The sequence below is a fragment of the Bufo gargarizans genome, chromosome 6 (assembly GCF_014858855.1).
Source record: "Bufo gargarizans isolate SCDJY-AF-19 chromosome 6, ASM1485885v1, whole genome shotgun sequence".
Classification (NCBI taxonomy): Eukaryota; Metazoa; Chordata; class Amphibia; order Anura; family Bufonidae; genus Bufo; species Bufo gargarizans.
The window spans coordinates 61,866,152-61,881,888 of NC_058085.1; the positions used below are offsets into that span (position 1 = coordinate 61,866,152).

General features: G+C 48.0%; 2 protein-coding genes across 2 annotated transcripts; one reads left to right on the forward strand and one right to left on the reverse strand.

The window, feature by feature from the left end:
* Nucleotides 1–987: 987 nt before the first annotated feature.
* On the reverse strand, nt 988–8,470 carry EME1 (essential meiotic structure-specific endonuclease 1). Its single transcript, XM_044297962.1, has 8 exons — nt 8,056–8,470; nt 5,542–5,669; nt 4,656–4,742; nt 4,465–4,574; nt 4,254–4,383; nt 4,060–4,175; nt 2,110–2,299; nt 988–1,801 (listed from the first exon to the last, which is right to left on the reverse strand). The coding sequence occupies exons 1-8, from the start codon at nt 8,468–8,470 to the stop codon at nt 1,631–1,633; spliced, it is 1,347 nt and encodes a 448-aa protein (XP_044153897.1). The 3' UTR covers nt 988–1,630.
* MRPL27 (mitochondrial ribosomal protein L27) lies at nt 8,428–14,755 on the forward strand. The gene is made up of 4 exons (XM_044297963.1): nt 8,428–8,581; nt 9,671–9,790; nt 10,671–10,738; nt 14,501–14,755. Exons 1-4 carry the CDS (start codon nt 8,503–8,505, stop codon nt 14,705–14,707), a joined length of 474 nt encoding a protein of 157 aa, XP_044153898.1. The 5' UTR covers nt 8,428–8,502; the 3' UTR covers nt 14,708–14,755.
* Nucleotides 14,756–15,737: the final 982 nt, after the last annotated feature.

Genomic DNA, 15,737 nt, shown 5'->3' on the forward strand with positions numbered 1-15,737 from the left:
ACAGGTCCATTCAGAAAACAGCCATTATGTATGGCAAACAAAAAAACTGATCCGTTAAAAGTGAATCAAATAGGTAAGTGCTACACGTGCGGCATAAGCTCGCTCTGCGCAGTCCTAGATCGCACCTAATGATAAGGAATTTGGTAGCATTGTGACCCGACAGTTGGCAAAAATCCAAACCTGCTGGACTGCTATGGCATCACATTTACCATCGTTAGGTGTGACTGGCAGCGTGATATTTGTGATCTTAAAGGGGTTGCCCCAGTTGGACATTTATAGCATATCAATAGGCATGGGTCTCTCTGGGACCAGCTGTTTTCTCAAGAGCGGGTCCCCAACATGAATGGAGAGGAGACCGTGACTCGCCTGTTTTCAGGAGTCCCATAGAGGTGATTGGAGGGGAAGCTGCGCCTACATGTTGTGCTCTTCACTGCTATAGGACTTCTGGACATAGCGGAACGTGTTCGCTTGGCTCTTTTCTGTAGTCCCATAGAAGTGAATAGAGAGTGCACTGCGCATGCGCTTCATTCATCTTGGAGCCCGGTTCTTGAGATAGGGACATGGCATATCCCATCCCTTTAACGTTGTGTAGCCCTAGTCCTATACACATGTGATATGCCGAGATGTTCCTCTTGATGGCTGACAACACATGAAGTTATTTGCCCTGATCAACAGAGAGGAAAATTCAGAAACAATCTACAACATGGCGAGGCTCGGCAGACAACACCGAGACGTGACTGGTCCTTCAATGCCTGCATTTTTTTTTTTATCACATTATACCCTGTTTGTTTCCAAGGTTCCGACCACCCTGAAATCCAGCAGCGGTGGTCATGCTTGCACCTTTTAGGAAAAAGCACTAGCCTATGTGCGCTCCTACGGTCCCGGCCACCAAAGAGGCCGACGCTTTTTCCTATTGTGTGCAAGCACGGCCACCACTGATGGATTGCAGAGTGGACGTAACCATGGACACAAGCGGTGTATAATGTGATGGAAAAATGAACCAAGCTAGCAAAGGAAGCAATATGGACAATCACAATACATTAGTAGTAGGTGCCTTGTATTAACTTTCTCTACATAATAAATACAATTAACCTGGACAACCCCTGGAAAGGGGTATTAAATCTAGTCATACACATTAGATGTAAGTCAGCTGACCACTACTTTTAGCAGGCGTAGACAACCATCTGAAACATAAGGGGGCTCCCCAACTCTCCCCCGACAACAGTGGTCATGGGAGATAGGGAACAGGCTGTTAGATTTCAATATGCACGATCCTTTAGTACAGGGATGCTCAACCTGCGGCCCTCCAGCTGTTGTAAAACTACAACTCCCACCATGCCCTGCTGTAGGCTGAAAGCTGTAGGCTGTCTGGGAATGATGGGAGTTGTAGTTTTGCAACAGCTGGAGGGCTGCAGGTTGAGCGTGCCTGCTTTAGTAGGATATAAGCTGTTGCCAGGGGTGTCTGATAGTGGCTTACTCCCCCGCTCCCCATGCAGAATGTGGATCCCAGACTGGTGAATGAATTGACAAATCCATCCAAAAATGAAGGTGCTGTATTCCCTTAGCAACTGGATAGAAAATAGACGCACAATGAAACCTCGCCACACAGCACAAATACAGCCCTGTACCATCATAAGTCCAGTGATAACTCCGCTTCTGAGGACGTAAGCTGCAGGTAGATGCGCTTGGACAGTTCAGGGCCCAAACGTCTGGAGGTGGAGGTAACGCCCTCACCGCGGCGCACAAGGATATCACTTAAAAGATTGTGTCTCTCTGCGCCTGTCTGACAACGCTGATAAGCCTAAGGAAGAAAGTCACTTAGTAAAGGCTCATGCACAGGGCCAACAGCGGGTCCGCAATACACAGGCACCGACCATGTGCATTAACTACTTTTTTGCAGTGCGGACTGTCATATGCGGATCGTGGGCCCCACTAAAGTGAATGGGTCTGCGATCCGCATGCGGCGGCCCTACGGTCGGTGCCCGTGCATTGCGGACAGAAAATAGGTCTTCAAAGTAGCAAAAAGAGGGTACTAGTCTGATTTGGTAATATAACTACTGGAAGATAGCATTGTAGAGCTCCTATATGTTTAGCTCGCCGGCCACTCACCTTAAGCAGTAACTGCGGAGAGGGATACACGGCCACCACGGCACTGGCCACCTCCACACTGACTCTGTTGAATTGCTGGATTTGCCTCTTCCATGCTTCCAACAGACCCTTCCCACAGCGGTCGACTTTTACCCCTCCTGCCCACTCACCATCCAGGTAGAAAGAGAAGGACGAATTATCCCGCTGCCTCCTGCAAGAAAATACATGAGTAACATATCCACCGTGCCACATGTTATTGTAGGATGGCGACTGCACAAGATGCCCCTGGCACATTACACTCCGGGGCTGAGCTTCATGGCGAGGGTGCCACAGGATCCTACGGTGGCTTTGTGGAGAATCGTTAGCCAAACACAACAGATCACTCATTATGACCGCAGGATACAAAAAGAAAATCAATGTATGGATGGTCAGCACCTGGACCAAGCCGGGCAGGTGGTCAAGTGGGTCAATTACTCATTAGCAGAAACAATAAGGCCTCTTTCACACGAGCGTGTCCGGATTAGTCAGTTTTGACTGCGATTATGTTCCGTTTTTATCGCGCGGGTGTAATGCGTTTTGCACGCGTGTGATAAAAAACTGAATGTGGTACCCAGACCCGAACTTCTTCACAGAAGTTCAGGTTTGGGTTCAAGGTTGTGTAGATTGTATTATTTTCCCTTATAACCATGTTATAAGGGAAAATAATACATTCGGATTACAGAATGCTAAAAAATATATATTTTAACTCGCCTTAATCCACTTGTTGGCGCAGTCGTCTTTTTCTGTGAGGAATAGGACCTTTGATGACGTCACTACGCTCATCACATGGTCCGTCACATGATCCATCACCATGGTGATGGATCATGTGATGAGAGTAGTGACATCATCAAAGGTCCTATTCCTCACAGATGAAGACAGAAGAGATGCCGGCCGCGCGAACAAGTGGATTAAGGCGAGTTAAAATATATATATATTTATTTTTTTAACCCCTCCAGCCCTATTGTACTATGCATTCTGTATTCAGAATGCTATTGTTTTCCCTTATAACCATGCTATAAGGGAAAATAATAATGATCAGGTCCCCATCCCGATCGTCACCTAGCAACCGTGCGTGAAAATCGCACTGCATCCGCACTTGCTTGCGGATGCTTGCGATTTTCACGCAACCCCATTCATTTCTATGGGGCCTGCGTTACGTGAAATACGCACAAAGAGGAGCATGATGCGATTTTTACGCAACACACAAGTGATGCGTGAAAATCACTGCTCATGTGCACAGCCCTATAGAAATGAATGGGTCCGGATTCAGTGCGGGTGCAATGCGTTCACCTCACGCTTTGCACCCGCGCGGAAATCTCGCCCCGTATGAAAGGGGCCTAAGGGAGGTGGGAGCCACGTCCTGTAGATGTGACATAAATGATAGAAAAATCCTTGAAGACACTGTGATCTATTCAGGACCAATCAAATCTATCAGTAGATCCTGATATCCATCTCTCTCTCAGGCTACATTCACACAACCGGTGTGTTTTGCGGTCTGCAAATTGCGGATCCGCAAAACACAGATGGCGTCCGTGTGCGTTCCGCAATTTGCGGAACGGCACGGACAGCCATTGATATAACTGCCTATTCTTGTCCGCAAAACGGACAAGAATAGGACAGGTTATATATTTTTTGCGGGGCCACGGAACAGAGCAATGGATGCAAAAACTGCGGCTCGGATGCGGACCAAAACAACGGTCGTGTGCATGAGGCCGCACCCACACACTATTATCTTTATGAAAACATCACCCACACCCTGGCCTCCCACTGCCGCTCACATGCCCCTGAACAGAAGCCTGCATCAATGCACCCAGCATGGATTTAAAAATCGTCGAAAAGCCCTTTAAGGATCAATCACAGCTACCAATAATTTCATCGGACTACATTTCTTTCCTTGAGACGGCTAAACCTATTTCAGAGCGGTGTCCTTACTTGATTGGAGCCTCCGTCACGGCTTTGCTAAACATGCAGACAAAGTCCGAAAACTCCTTCCAGGTTTCCAGGAACCAAACATGGACATCTGAGTGAAGTTGTAAGACCATCACGGCCTGAAAGAAAAATGTAGATGACAACCATGTGGTCATCTCCTGGGACATTCACAGTCTACTGTCCCAGAAGCGCCTTACCTCCTCCACGTCTAGCCTGCTCAGTGGTGGAGCTAGTTCCTCCTTGCGTTTCCTTTTATGTCCCTTGTCTTTGGCACCTTCTCCTCGCACAGCCTCCTTCAGCTTCTTCCGGCTCTTTGTCATCTGATTCCTGTCACCAAAAAAAAAAAATCTATGGTGAGAGGACTTTCTAGGTTTTCCACATTTATGACCCTTCCTTTCCAGGACCTACTTGAAGTATTTCTCTAGCTCCATTACCACCAGGGTAGGGATGGCACACGACTTGTTAGCCACGATACGTGCCACAAAGCTGCTTAGGGTAACATGGTCATGTCCGGTTTCCTGTAATACACGAGACAGAGAAGAGTCGGACCGCGTGGAATAACAAGACAAAGGGAAAATGGAAGAAAGAAGTGTCCTCACCGTCTTACTGCTCTGAACCATGGCAACAAAGTCTTCGGCAGGAACAAGGATGATAATTTCTGCTTCTTCTTGGCACAACGCATCCCCCTGGGTGAGAATGTGCTAGGTTAGCCACACACTATAAGGCTGGGTTCACACCTGAGCGTTTTACAGCGCGTTCCTACGCGCTGTAAAACGCTCAACAAGGAGAAACCAATGATTCCCTATGGGAATGGTTCACACTTGGGCGTTTTACAGCGCGTACGATCGCGCTGTAAAACGCCCGACGCTCCAAAAAGTACATGAGCGACTTTTGGGGCGTTTGTGGCCATAGGACACTGTAGTGAATCACACAAACGCGCGTTTACTATTACAAAAACGCGCATAAAAACGCGCGTTTGCGCAACGCTCAAGTGTGAACCCAGCCTAATAGTAGGACGTCTGTCAGCAGATTTGTATCTATGAAACTGGACGACTTGTTGGCAGTTGAAGGCATCTGTGCTGGTCCAATGTACATATGTGCCCGTATTGCTGAGAGGCAGTTGCAGAGAGAGCAGAGCCTCTAGGTGTAATGGCAACGCCCCCGTTGCTCCTATATGCTCATTTGCATATATTAAAACAATTTTTCTCAGCAATATGAACATGGGACCAACACAGATGTATTGAGCTGCCAACAGGTAGGCCAGTTTCATAGGTACAAAGCTGCTGGCAGATGCTCTTTAAACAGCGTTTTTTTAATGAAAATTTGTGAATGCTCAGCTCTTTCCATAACTTCCATAGACTTAAATGGAGGGAGCTGTATTCAGCTTCCTGACCTAGTGGTACGAAGTCAGGAGACCACCCAGCAGGTGGGGGTCCCAGAGCTGGAAGTTGTATTCTGCAATGCATTTATATTAATACAACTCACATCTATGTTCTCCGCAGTTCGGCTCCAGGTGATGCTCCTTGGCACCGGCTGGGATTGGATGGCACATGGAGTTTCCTGAGCCTGCAGAGCACTTAGCACTTGTCCACCTGATCCATCCTGTAGGAGAACTGAGAAAATCGGATTACAGGTTTGTATAAGAATATGTACAATTATACTTAACCCTTCTATAAAGGAGACAGGGTGGATCCCAGATTGCCGTAAACTAGGGGTGCACAACCTGTGGCCCATAACACCCTCGTGACCACCTGCTCATAGACGTGCCGGTCTGTGTCTGATAGCCGCTCCCATGTATTTTCCATGTCAGAGAAAAGTGGAGTGATTTATAATGCAGGAGAAGGAACGGGCAAGTACCAATGGTGCACAGTGTGGCCATCTGTGGGACCCCCATACGCATCAGCAGACCCTGACCCCCATGTGGCAATACAGAAAGTAGTAGCTGAAGTGGAGAGGTGGCCATATATGCACTCTCCCATTTTTCCAGATGCGTGGTCCTGGAAGTGGCACCAGCACATATCAGACATTTATGGCATATTAATTCCATGTGCCATGAGTGTCTCATACAGTATTACCCCTTTAAAAGAATATCAATATGCCACCAGTGTCAGGTAGGTGCGGGTCCCAAAAGGTGGGACCCGCACCCATCTCTAAAACGGAGCTCCCACAGTGAATGTGCGTGGCCGCCCTCCATTCATTTCTATGGGAGTGCCGAAAATGGCGGAGCGCTGGCTTTACTAGTTACGGCAGTTTCATAGAAGTGAATGGAGCTGTGGCCGCACCCGCTCAGGGCGCTCTCCATTTATTTCTATGGGACTTACGAAAAAAAGTTAAGAGAGTGTTGCACGTCTATTCTCAGCTGTTCACTTTGAGAGCTCCGTTCTAGAGACAGGTGCGGGACCTTGAGGTGGGACCTGACCCTCTCTGACATTGGTGGCATATCCATGTTTGATGAAGCAAGACAACCCGTCTACGTTTTATTTTGGCCCGTGGGATTGGTCCACTCTGACATTGTGGCCCTTGGACCAGAGAAGGTTGTGCACCCCTGCTTTAAGCCAACCAAACTAGAGTGGTCACTCATCCTTCCTTCAGCTGGGGCAAAAATTAAAGGGGTTGTGTGCACTTCAGCAAGTGGAATTTATCATGTAGAGAAAGTGAATACAAGGCCCTTACACTAATGTATTGTGATTGTCCATATTGCCTTCTTTGCTGGCTGGAGTCATTGTTCCATCACATTGTGCGCTTCTCGTTTCCATGGTTACGACCACCCTGCAAGCCAGCAATGGTGGTCGTGCTTGCACACATAGTAAAAAGCGCAGGTGTAACGTTACATTACCCTACTTCGTGAGATTTCCCTACCTCCTAACTTCTTCGCACTGCTAATGACGTGAGGAGGCGTTCCTGAGCTTTGACGATCTGCGCATGCGCATACGGACAGTTTATGGAAAATCTCAGTGGAGTTCAGCTTTACACTGGGACACTACGCATGCGCCGGCCGGAGTTAGCCGCGCTTGCGCACTGGGCCGTAATATTTCCCTACTGAGATCGTCAAAACTCAGGAACGCCTCCTCACGTCATTAGCAGTGCGACCGGAAGTTAGGAGGTAGGGAAATCTCACGAAGTAGGGTAATGTAACGTTACAGCGGCCTCTCTGGGAAAGCACACAGTCCAGCACTTTTTTCTGTAGCGTGAAAGCACGACCACCACTAATGGATTGCAGGGTGGTCATAACTATGGAAATAAGCTGTGTATAAAGTGATGGAAAAATGAATCCAGCCAACAAAAGGAGGCAACATGGACAATCACAATACATTAGTAAGTGGCTGGTATTAACTTTCTCTACATGATAAATGCCATTTGCGGAAGTGACACAACCCCTTTAAAAGGGTTCTCCGGGAAAATAAAAATACATGTTCTTATAAATAAACTCTTCTGCACATAATATACAGCCTCACAGTGCCGAGACCGGCAGACTTTACAAAGTGCTCTCACACCGGCCGTCCTGGAGTGTCACCAGGAGGACAGGCTTTACGATCATAAATCCAAGAGCCGCCATTTTAGCTCCTCCACTGATTGTCCCCTAGACTAAAGGAGCCATTCTAAATAATTACAGACATTTAAGAGTTTATTTATAAGAACATGTTTTTTCAGTATTTTCATCTTTCCCGGAGAACCCACAGCCATAGCCCTGCTACCAAATATATCGGCAGGTAGAGCAGCCTGGGTCTTTATAAGGACTTGGCTACCTGGATATGGCCCTCAAGGAAGCCGCATCTGGAGATACCTTTACTGCATGGGACAAGTATGGCCGCCCAATGATTGGCTGTGCCATGTCTATCCAGGTAGCTCACTATTCTAGCATCTGTATTCCCTATTTGGGGTTATCTAACAAGGCAACAGGCAAGAGCAACTCTAGAACCTCCTCTAGGCACAGGTGTTTTCCATTTTGGGGCATATATTTCTATATACTGCAGCTCATAGCAGGGTGCAGTCTTATACCCGTGTCTATGTGAACAGTGACCACATCCAAGCTCTTCTTCCCCTTTCTGGACTGGGAGACCTTGCCAGGACCAGGTGCTGCTGCGCCCCGCAGGGGAGGGTCACAGCCGTCAGCTTGGGCTGGGAGGTCACGTGAGGAGGCGGGGCGCTGTTGGGGAGGATTCCTCTGCGCAGCGGCCCCTTGCGGTCTGGAGGAAACATCACGTGACGAGACGCTCTTCTGAGGAACAGGTCGCGATGCAGCGGCCCCTAGAGGAGGCGGGCGGCACAGGCGCTGCAGGAGCGGTACGTCCGGGATCCGCTCGTCGTCGCTGTCGCTGCTGCTGAGAACCGTGACATGGTCCCGACGTGAGGCCCGCACCAGGAAGGGCACCGGGGGCAGCGCCTCCGGCTCACTGGCCTCAGACGAGCTCATGGCGTGCACCGCAATTGAATTTACCGCCGGATATGGGTGAAGGAAGCGGAAGTGACGCCGACATCGTAGCGGCCATCATGTCGGTGGTGTGCGGAGCGGGTCGCCTGCTCGGTAAGTGTCACCGATAGCGTCTCTGCTCACCCGTGAGAGTCCGGACCAGAAGACGTGTTCTGCCGGGAGCGGTCCGTCCCTGGACTGTGTGACCTTCACGTGACCTAAACCTCCCGGGAGCCCATCCATTGTAGCACTAGAGGTGCTCATAGTCAGCGCCCCCTATAGAGGATCCCTGGTAATGGTCAGCAGTCCCTGGACTTCCCATACTGTATGTCATGGCGCCACACGCAGTCATTGGGGGAGATGAAACTGGTGTAAAGTAGAGCTGACCTAGTTGCCCATAGCAACCAATCAGATTCGTCCTTTCATTTTTTTTTAGAAAATGAAAGGTGGAATCTGATTGGTTGCTATGGGCCTGTTACACCAGTTTGATAAATCTCCCCCAATGTGTCAGGTTTTCCGCTTTCCTTGGCATCGAAAATCTTGGACCCTCAGTAGATAAGTCATCAGTTAAAGGGTTCAGATCTGAACCCGGACACAACCCGATCTGCACTCATTCACTGTGAGCTTTTCATGCTCCGATGCACGATATTGAGTATCTCAATACTTTTTTATGGTATCGAAATTGAATTCAAATTTTGGTATCGTGACAACCCTACTTCAGATGCTGTGGTCACAATTGACCTCTGCATCTGAGGGGTTAAATATCTGCAAACTCACAGACATTATCCCCAGTGACACTGCAGAAACCTGGTGGCTATGGCGCCCATTCCACTCTTTAACCCCTTCAAGCATTCTCATGTATGTGGTAACATGTGAGGTCTTGTATGGAGAAGGCTGCTGCGGTGAGCCGCTCCATACGTGGCGATTGCCGGCTGTATAATACACCCGGCACCCGGCCGCAATGACGGGTAACGGCGATCATGCCAAACCCTGTCATTTAACCTCTCAGTTTTCACGATCGCGGCTTCCCTCTGCCTTCCAATCAGAGCCCACGCAGTGACACAGTCTGGCGCCTGTCATAGTAATCTCTCTGCTGGGCTGTGCTTTATTTATTTTGCTCATTTATATAGTGCTGACATATTATTATTAATAATAATAATATTATTAATATATAATATATTATTATATATATATTTTTTTTAGTTTCGCCGAACCCTGTCGCATGGATTCTAGCCCGAGGAGCATCGAAGAAAGCGGGAACCAGCTCCAAGAACTTAGGAGGCAAAAGTGCAGGCAGGAGATACGGCTTCAAGAAATTAGATGGTGAGTCTCTAAAGCTGGTCCTAGCCCTTAGGGCCCCTGATCAGGCCGGAAAACGCGGTACGTGTATCTGCCGAATCTCCCGGGCCGACCACAGCTCCCCTGAACTGGTTTTAGGGTACAGTCCGTTCGGTACAAGAAATCTGTGATCAGATAGGAATTGACCACATCGTATATGCTTATCATACAGTCAGTTCAGAGGAACCACGGTCGGCGCGGGGCAACCAGCAGACACACAGACCAGGTTTCCCAGTCTGATCATGGTCATGTGCAGGAGCCCTTAGATTGCTGATGGCTGTTCCTCTCAGCCCTTGTACACATGCATGCTTGGCTCAGCTGAGTGTGCATTTGTCTTCGCTGAAGAGAATGGAATAAGCGGCTGCCAGACACCTATGGCGCCACTCATCATCCCAAGAACAAAAGGATTGCGCATGCCGAAACCCAGCTCGCCCAACCCATCTTTCTCCTGATGTTTGCCATTGGGAGAGTTTGGACACCCCCGTACATATTAGATGGTTGCCCGGTCACAACAGAATCGGGGGTTTGTGCGTCACTTATTATTTGTGTGGCTAGCTTTATTTCCAGTAGGAAATGGCTGACTGCACTCGCTCTACTGATGCCAGGTTTCTTGCCTTTGACCACTCTTACTACCTGTATGCCACGTGTACCCCACTTGCCTGAAGATAATCTCTTCAGTCAGTTTCTAAAACTATAGTGAGATGACCACCCAAAATTGCTTTGAAAACTGCGCCGGTCATCTAGACGGACAGTATGCGGTGGGGCTGGATAAAGGGATGGTCTTTTGGAGAGGAAGTGCTGTATGTCTGTCCTGACGGCGTGGAACAGGAGAAGCGATTCATCCAGTTCTTTCCTAATGTTTCAGGTGAATTTGTCCATGCGGGAAACATTCTTGCTACTCAGAGATTAATGCGTTGGCACCCAGGATCCCAGGTGAGTCCCTACTTCAATGTGTTCATCTATAGATCACAGGCTACTTGGTGCTAAAGGGCATCTGTCAGCAGACTTGTACCCAGGAAACTGGCTGACCTGTTGGCAGCTGAAGGCATCTGTGTTGGTTCCATGTTCCTATGTGCCCGCATTGCTGAGAAAAATGATGTTTTAGTATATGCAAATGAGCCTCTAGGAGCAACGGGGGCATTACCATTACACCTAGAGGCTCTGCTCTCTCTGCAGCTGCTGTGCCCTCTCCACTTTTGACATAGCGTGATGACTTGCACGGCCTGACCCTGTCAATCAACGTGGAAAGGGCACGGCCGTTGTAGAGAGAGCAGAGCCTCTAGGTGTAATGGCAATGCCCCCGTTGCTCCTAGAGGCTCATTTGCATATACTAAAACATATGCACCAACACAGATGTCTTCAGCTGCCAACGGGTCAGATAGTGTCATAGGTACAAATCCGCTGACGGATCCCCTTTAAAACGCCAGACCTTCCAAAAGCAACATTTACCAATTCAGAATTTACCACTTCTCTCATATTCTGCTGTAAAGCATGGAAGTGCTGTGGCTGGTTCCTCTAGGCACAGCAGTCCCTCCATTCCACTACTGATCATAGCATTGCTCTTATCCTGCCTGGAAGCCCCCACATGGTATGAAGACCTGATCCCGGGGGCTGATTCTGTTTAAATTACCATGTACATTTAGGAAAGAGACATTTTCTTACCTTTCCTAAGCTGAATACTCCCTGCTTGCATCAAATCATACGCTGTACTGCATCTATCAAGCTCGCTACACACAGAAGATGAACGTTGGCGTAATCGGCCGCCATCTATCGTGTATGGGGACGCCTAAAGCTACTTTCACACTTGCGGCAGAGTGATCCGGCAAGCAGTTTCTTTCGCCGGACCTGCCTGCCGGATTCGGCAAAATGTATGCCAACTGATGGCATAAGGGTACTTTCACACTTGCGTTGTTTGATTCCGGCAGGCATTTCCGTTGCCTGAACTGACTGCCTGATCAGGCAAACTGTATGCAAATGGATGTAATTTTTTCTGACTGATCAGGCATTTTTCAGACTGAGAAAACTAAAGAAATGGAGCTTAAAGTACCAAATGATAAATATTTTATTGCATAATGTCAAAACATGATTAAAAATTACATATATATGTGATGCCAAAAAACAAGGTAAGCAGGAGCAGAGTAATGGAAAAGAGCGCCACCCTGGGAGGACGCACAGGTCAAAGATACATGAATACAGTGGTCATAGGAAAGTGTCAGCACAATGGCGAACCTATAAACCTATTGCATACAATAATATTATAGGGTGAGTAAGTGGTCAGCAAAGGTCAACCATGGTGGTAAAACATGGCGTGTGGAGCAAAAAGCTGAGGACATGAGAAATAAGCAAATAAGCAACACGCCAGAATCCATAACAGACAGGAATCGTGGAAATAGAACTGCGACCAAAACTCACCCAAAGAGACCATGTGTGAGACGACCCAGGATGGTGCTACCCCAACGCGCATTTCGGCGTGCCTTCGTCAGGGGGTAACGCCATCTTCTGTGGATCAAGTATTTATGGTCTCTCTAAGCCAATAAGGAGTCAATACTTACTCGTCCCTAGGTGTGTATGCTGGTCGGCGCGCAAACCTCCAGCGCAAGCACATCCGGCTACCCCACAGCCGGTGTCCCGCTGGCACACGCCCACTTCACGTGACATGGTCACCTGATCGGGCGGCAATGATGTAAGGACGCACGGGGCGCCGGAGGCGGCTCTGGATGACGCGCGCACGCATCACAGAGGGGGAGGAGAGAAGCAGATGCCCGATCAGGTGACCGTGTCACGTAAAGTGGGCGTGCCGGCGGGACACCGGCTGTGGGGTAGCCGGATGTGCTTGCGCTGGAGGTTTGCGCGCCGACCAGCATACACACCTAGGGACGAGTAAGTATTGACTCCTTATTGGCTTAGAGAGACCATAAATACTTGATCCACAGAAGATGGCGTTACCCCCTGACGAAGGCACGCCGAAACGCGCATTGGGGTAGCACCATCCTGGGTCGTCTCACACATGGTCTCTTTGGGTGAGTTTTGGTCGCAGTTCTATTTCCACGATTCCTGTCTGTTATGGATTCTGGCGTGTTGCTTATTTGCTTATTTCTCATGTCCTCAGCTTTTTGCTCCACACGCCATGTTTCACCACTTACTCACCCTATAATATTATTGTATGCAATAGGTTTATAGGTTCGCCATTGTGCTGACACTTTCCTATGACCACTGTATTCATGTATCTTTGACCTGTGCGTCCTCCCAGGGTGGCGCTCTTTTCCATTACTCTGCTCCTGCTTACCTTGTTTTTTGGCATCACATATATATGTAATTTTTAATCATGTTTTGACATTATGCAATAAAATATTTATCATTTGGTACTTTAAGCTCCATTTCTTTTGTTTTCTCGCTATTGTACTCGAAGACATCCTGATGCATCCTGAACGGATGTCACTCCAATCAGAATGCATTGGGATAATCCTGATCAGGATTCTTCCGGCATAGAGCCCCGACGACGGAACTCTATGCCGGAAGAAAAGAACGCAGGTGTGAAAGAGCCCTAAAAGTAGCCTTAAGGCCTCTTTCACACTTGCGTTGTCCGGATCCGGCGTATACTCCACTTGCCGGAATTACACGCCGGATCCGGAAAAACGCAAGTGTACTGAAAGCATTTGAAGACGGATCCGTCTTCAAAATGCTTTCAGTGTTACTATGGCACCCAGGACGCTATTAAAGTCCTGGTTGCCATAGTAGGAGCGGGGGAGCGGTATACTTACCATCTGTGCGGCTCCCGGGGCGCTCCAGAGTGACGCCAGAGCGCCCCATGCGCATGGATGACGTGCCATGCGATCACGTGATCCATGCGCGTGGGGCGCCCTGACGTCACTCTGGAGCGCCCCGGGAGCCGCACGGACGGTAAGTATGCTGCTCCCCCGCTCCCCACTACACTTTACCATGGCTGCCAGGACTTTAGCGTCCCGGCAGCCATGGTAACCACTCTAAAAAAAGCTAAACGTCGTATCCGGCAATGCGCTGAAACGACGTTTAGCTTAAGTCCGGATCAATGCCTTTCAATGGGCATTCATTCCGGATCCGGCCTTGCGGCAAGTCTTCAGTTTTTTGGGCCGGAGCAAAAAGCGCAGCATGCTGCGGTATTTTCTCCGGCCAAAAAACTTTCCGTTCCGGAACTGAAGACATCCTGATGCATCCTGAACGGATTTCACTCCATTCAGAATGCATGGGGATAATCCTGATCAGGATTCTTCCGGCATAGAGCCCCGACGACGGAACTCTATGCCGGAAGACAAGAACGCAGGTGTGAAAGAGCCCTAAGACTGATCAGGATCAGGCAAGTCTTCAGTTTTTTTAGACGGAGATAAAACCGTAGCATGCTGCTGTTTTCTCTTTTGCCTGATCAGTCAAAAAGACTGAACTGAAGACGTCCTGATGCATCCTGAACAGATTGCTCTCCATTCAGAATGCATGGGGAGTAATCCTGATCAGTTATTTTCCGGTATAGAGCCCTTTTGACGGAACTCAGTGCCGGAAAAGAAAACCGCTAGTGTGAAAGTACCCTAACTCTCCCCAGACATCACATGTTTGATCAAAACACGCCCGTATTTTTCTTCTCATGGGAGGTGATGTGAATGAACAGTGCCAAGTTGTGTTGCTCACTTTTGACCAGTGGAATAACTAGCGTGCATCTTACAGGTGGGGATCGGACGTAACAAGACGTTGTACGCATTAGAGGACGGAATTGTGCGCTACACTAAAGAAGTCTACATCCCGCCCCCCCGCAGCAGCGACATCGCCACCGTCATCAGTAAGCTGCCTTTCGGTGCCGTCCTCTACAAAACCTTTGTAAATGTCGTTCCTAAGCAGAGGACGCACAGCTTTAAACTCGTGGACATGAAATGACGACTGGATATTGTACATATTGTATTCAATTAAACTTTATTAGATAAACCTTTTGTTCTGTCATATTTACAGACTGATTAGACCCTCGCCAGCTTGTGCCCCTTTCTGGTGTGATGCCCAGTATCTAGGTGCAATATTGGGGGCGCAGAACTGGTTGGAAGTTGAGGAACGTCATGAAAAGTTTTACTTCCCAGTTGTGTGTGTGTGTAAGGAAGGGGGAAGCTGCAGTGACATCAGGAAGAACCATCACAGTCTTGTTACGGTCATCTATACCCTGTAACAGTCTCCAGTCACCTCAAGGGGGAGACAGGAGCTTTTGTACATGTCACCACCCTAGTTACCAAGCAGGCGGCATATGTGGCCCTGACTGTCACTCATGTTTCTACTAAAGAAATGAACAGATGGTCAGTTGCACTAATCATCTAATCGCCCCCTGCACATAATCCGGACATGTGGCGACTCTGCAAAGCTGGGTTGCAGACTTTTAGCCACAAACATATATATATATATATATATATATATATATATATATATATATTTTTTTTTTTTTATTTTTTTTTGCCATCTGTAAAAAACATTACACTTTGCAAAAATTGCATGAAGGTGCCATGATTGTAAAGTGCTGGATAGCATTTTCACAGTTTCCCAGGAGTCTGCTTTCTAAAAATATATGGATAGACAGTGGATATAAAAAGTCTACACACCCCTGTTAAAATGTCAGGTTTATGTGATGTAAAAAATAAATAAAAAAATTAGACAAAGATAAATAATTTCAGAACTTTTTCCACCTTTTAATGTGACCTATAAACTGTACATATCTTTTGGAATTATGGCCAAAAAGTTCAACCTTGGAAAAACAAACTGAAATCTTTTAGGTGGAGGGAAGAAAAAAAATAAAATAATATGGTCGCATAAGTGTGCACACCCTTAGGCCTCATGCACACGACCGTTGTGTGCATCCGCGTCCGTTCCGTCATTTTTCACAGTTTAGCGGAGGTCCCATTCATTTCTATGGAGCTGTAAAAAAAAC

Coding starts and splice junctions, on each gene's coding strand:
- EME1 (XM_044297962.1), bottom strand. CDS start 8,470: ATGAGCTCGTCTGAGGCCAGTGAGCCGGAGGCGCTGCCCCCGGTGCCC. Junction 5,670..8,055: donor CACTGTTCACATAGACACGG/GTATAAGACTGC, acceptor CGATTTTCTCAG/TTCTCCTACAGGATGGATCA. Junction 4,743..5,541: donor GAACTGCGGAGAACATAGAT/GTGAGTTGTATT, acceptor ATTCTCACCCAG/GGGGATGCGTTGTGCCAAGA.
- MRPL27 (XM_044297963.1), top strand. CDS start 8,503: ATGGGTGAAGGAAGCGGAAGTGACGCCGACATCGTAGCGGCCATCATG. Junction 8,582..9,670: donor CGGAGCGGGTCGCCTGCTCG/GTAAGTGTCACC, acceptor TATTTTTTTTAG/TTTCGCCGAACCCTGTCGCA. Junction 9,791..10,670: donor CGGCTTCAAGAAATTAGATG/GTGAGTCTCTAA, acceptor CTAATGTTTCAG/GTGAATTTGTCCATGCGGGA.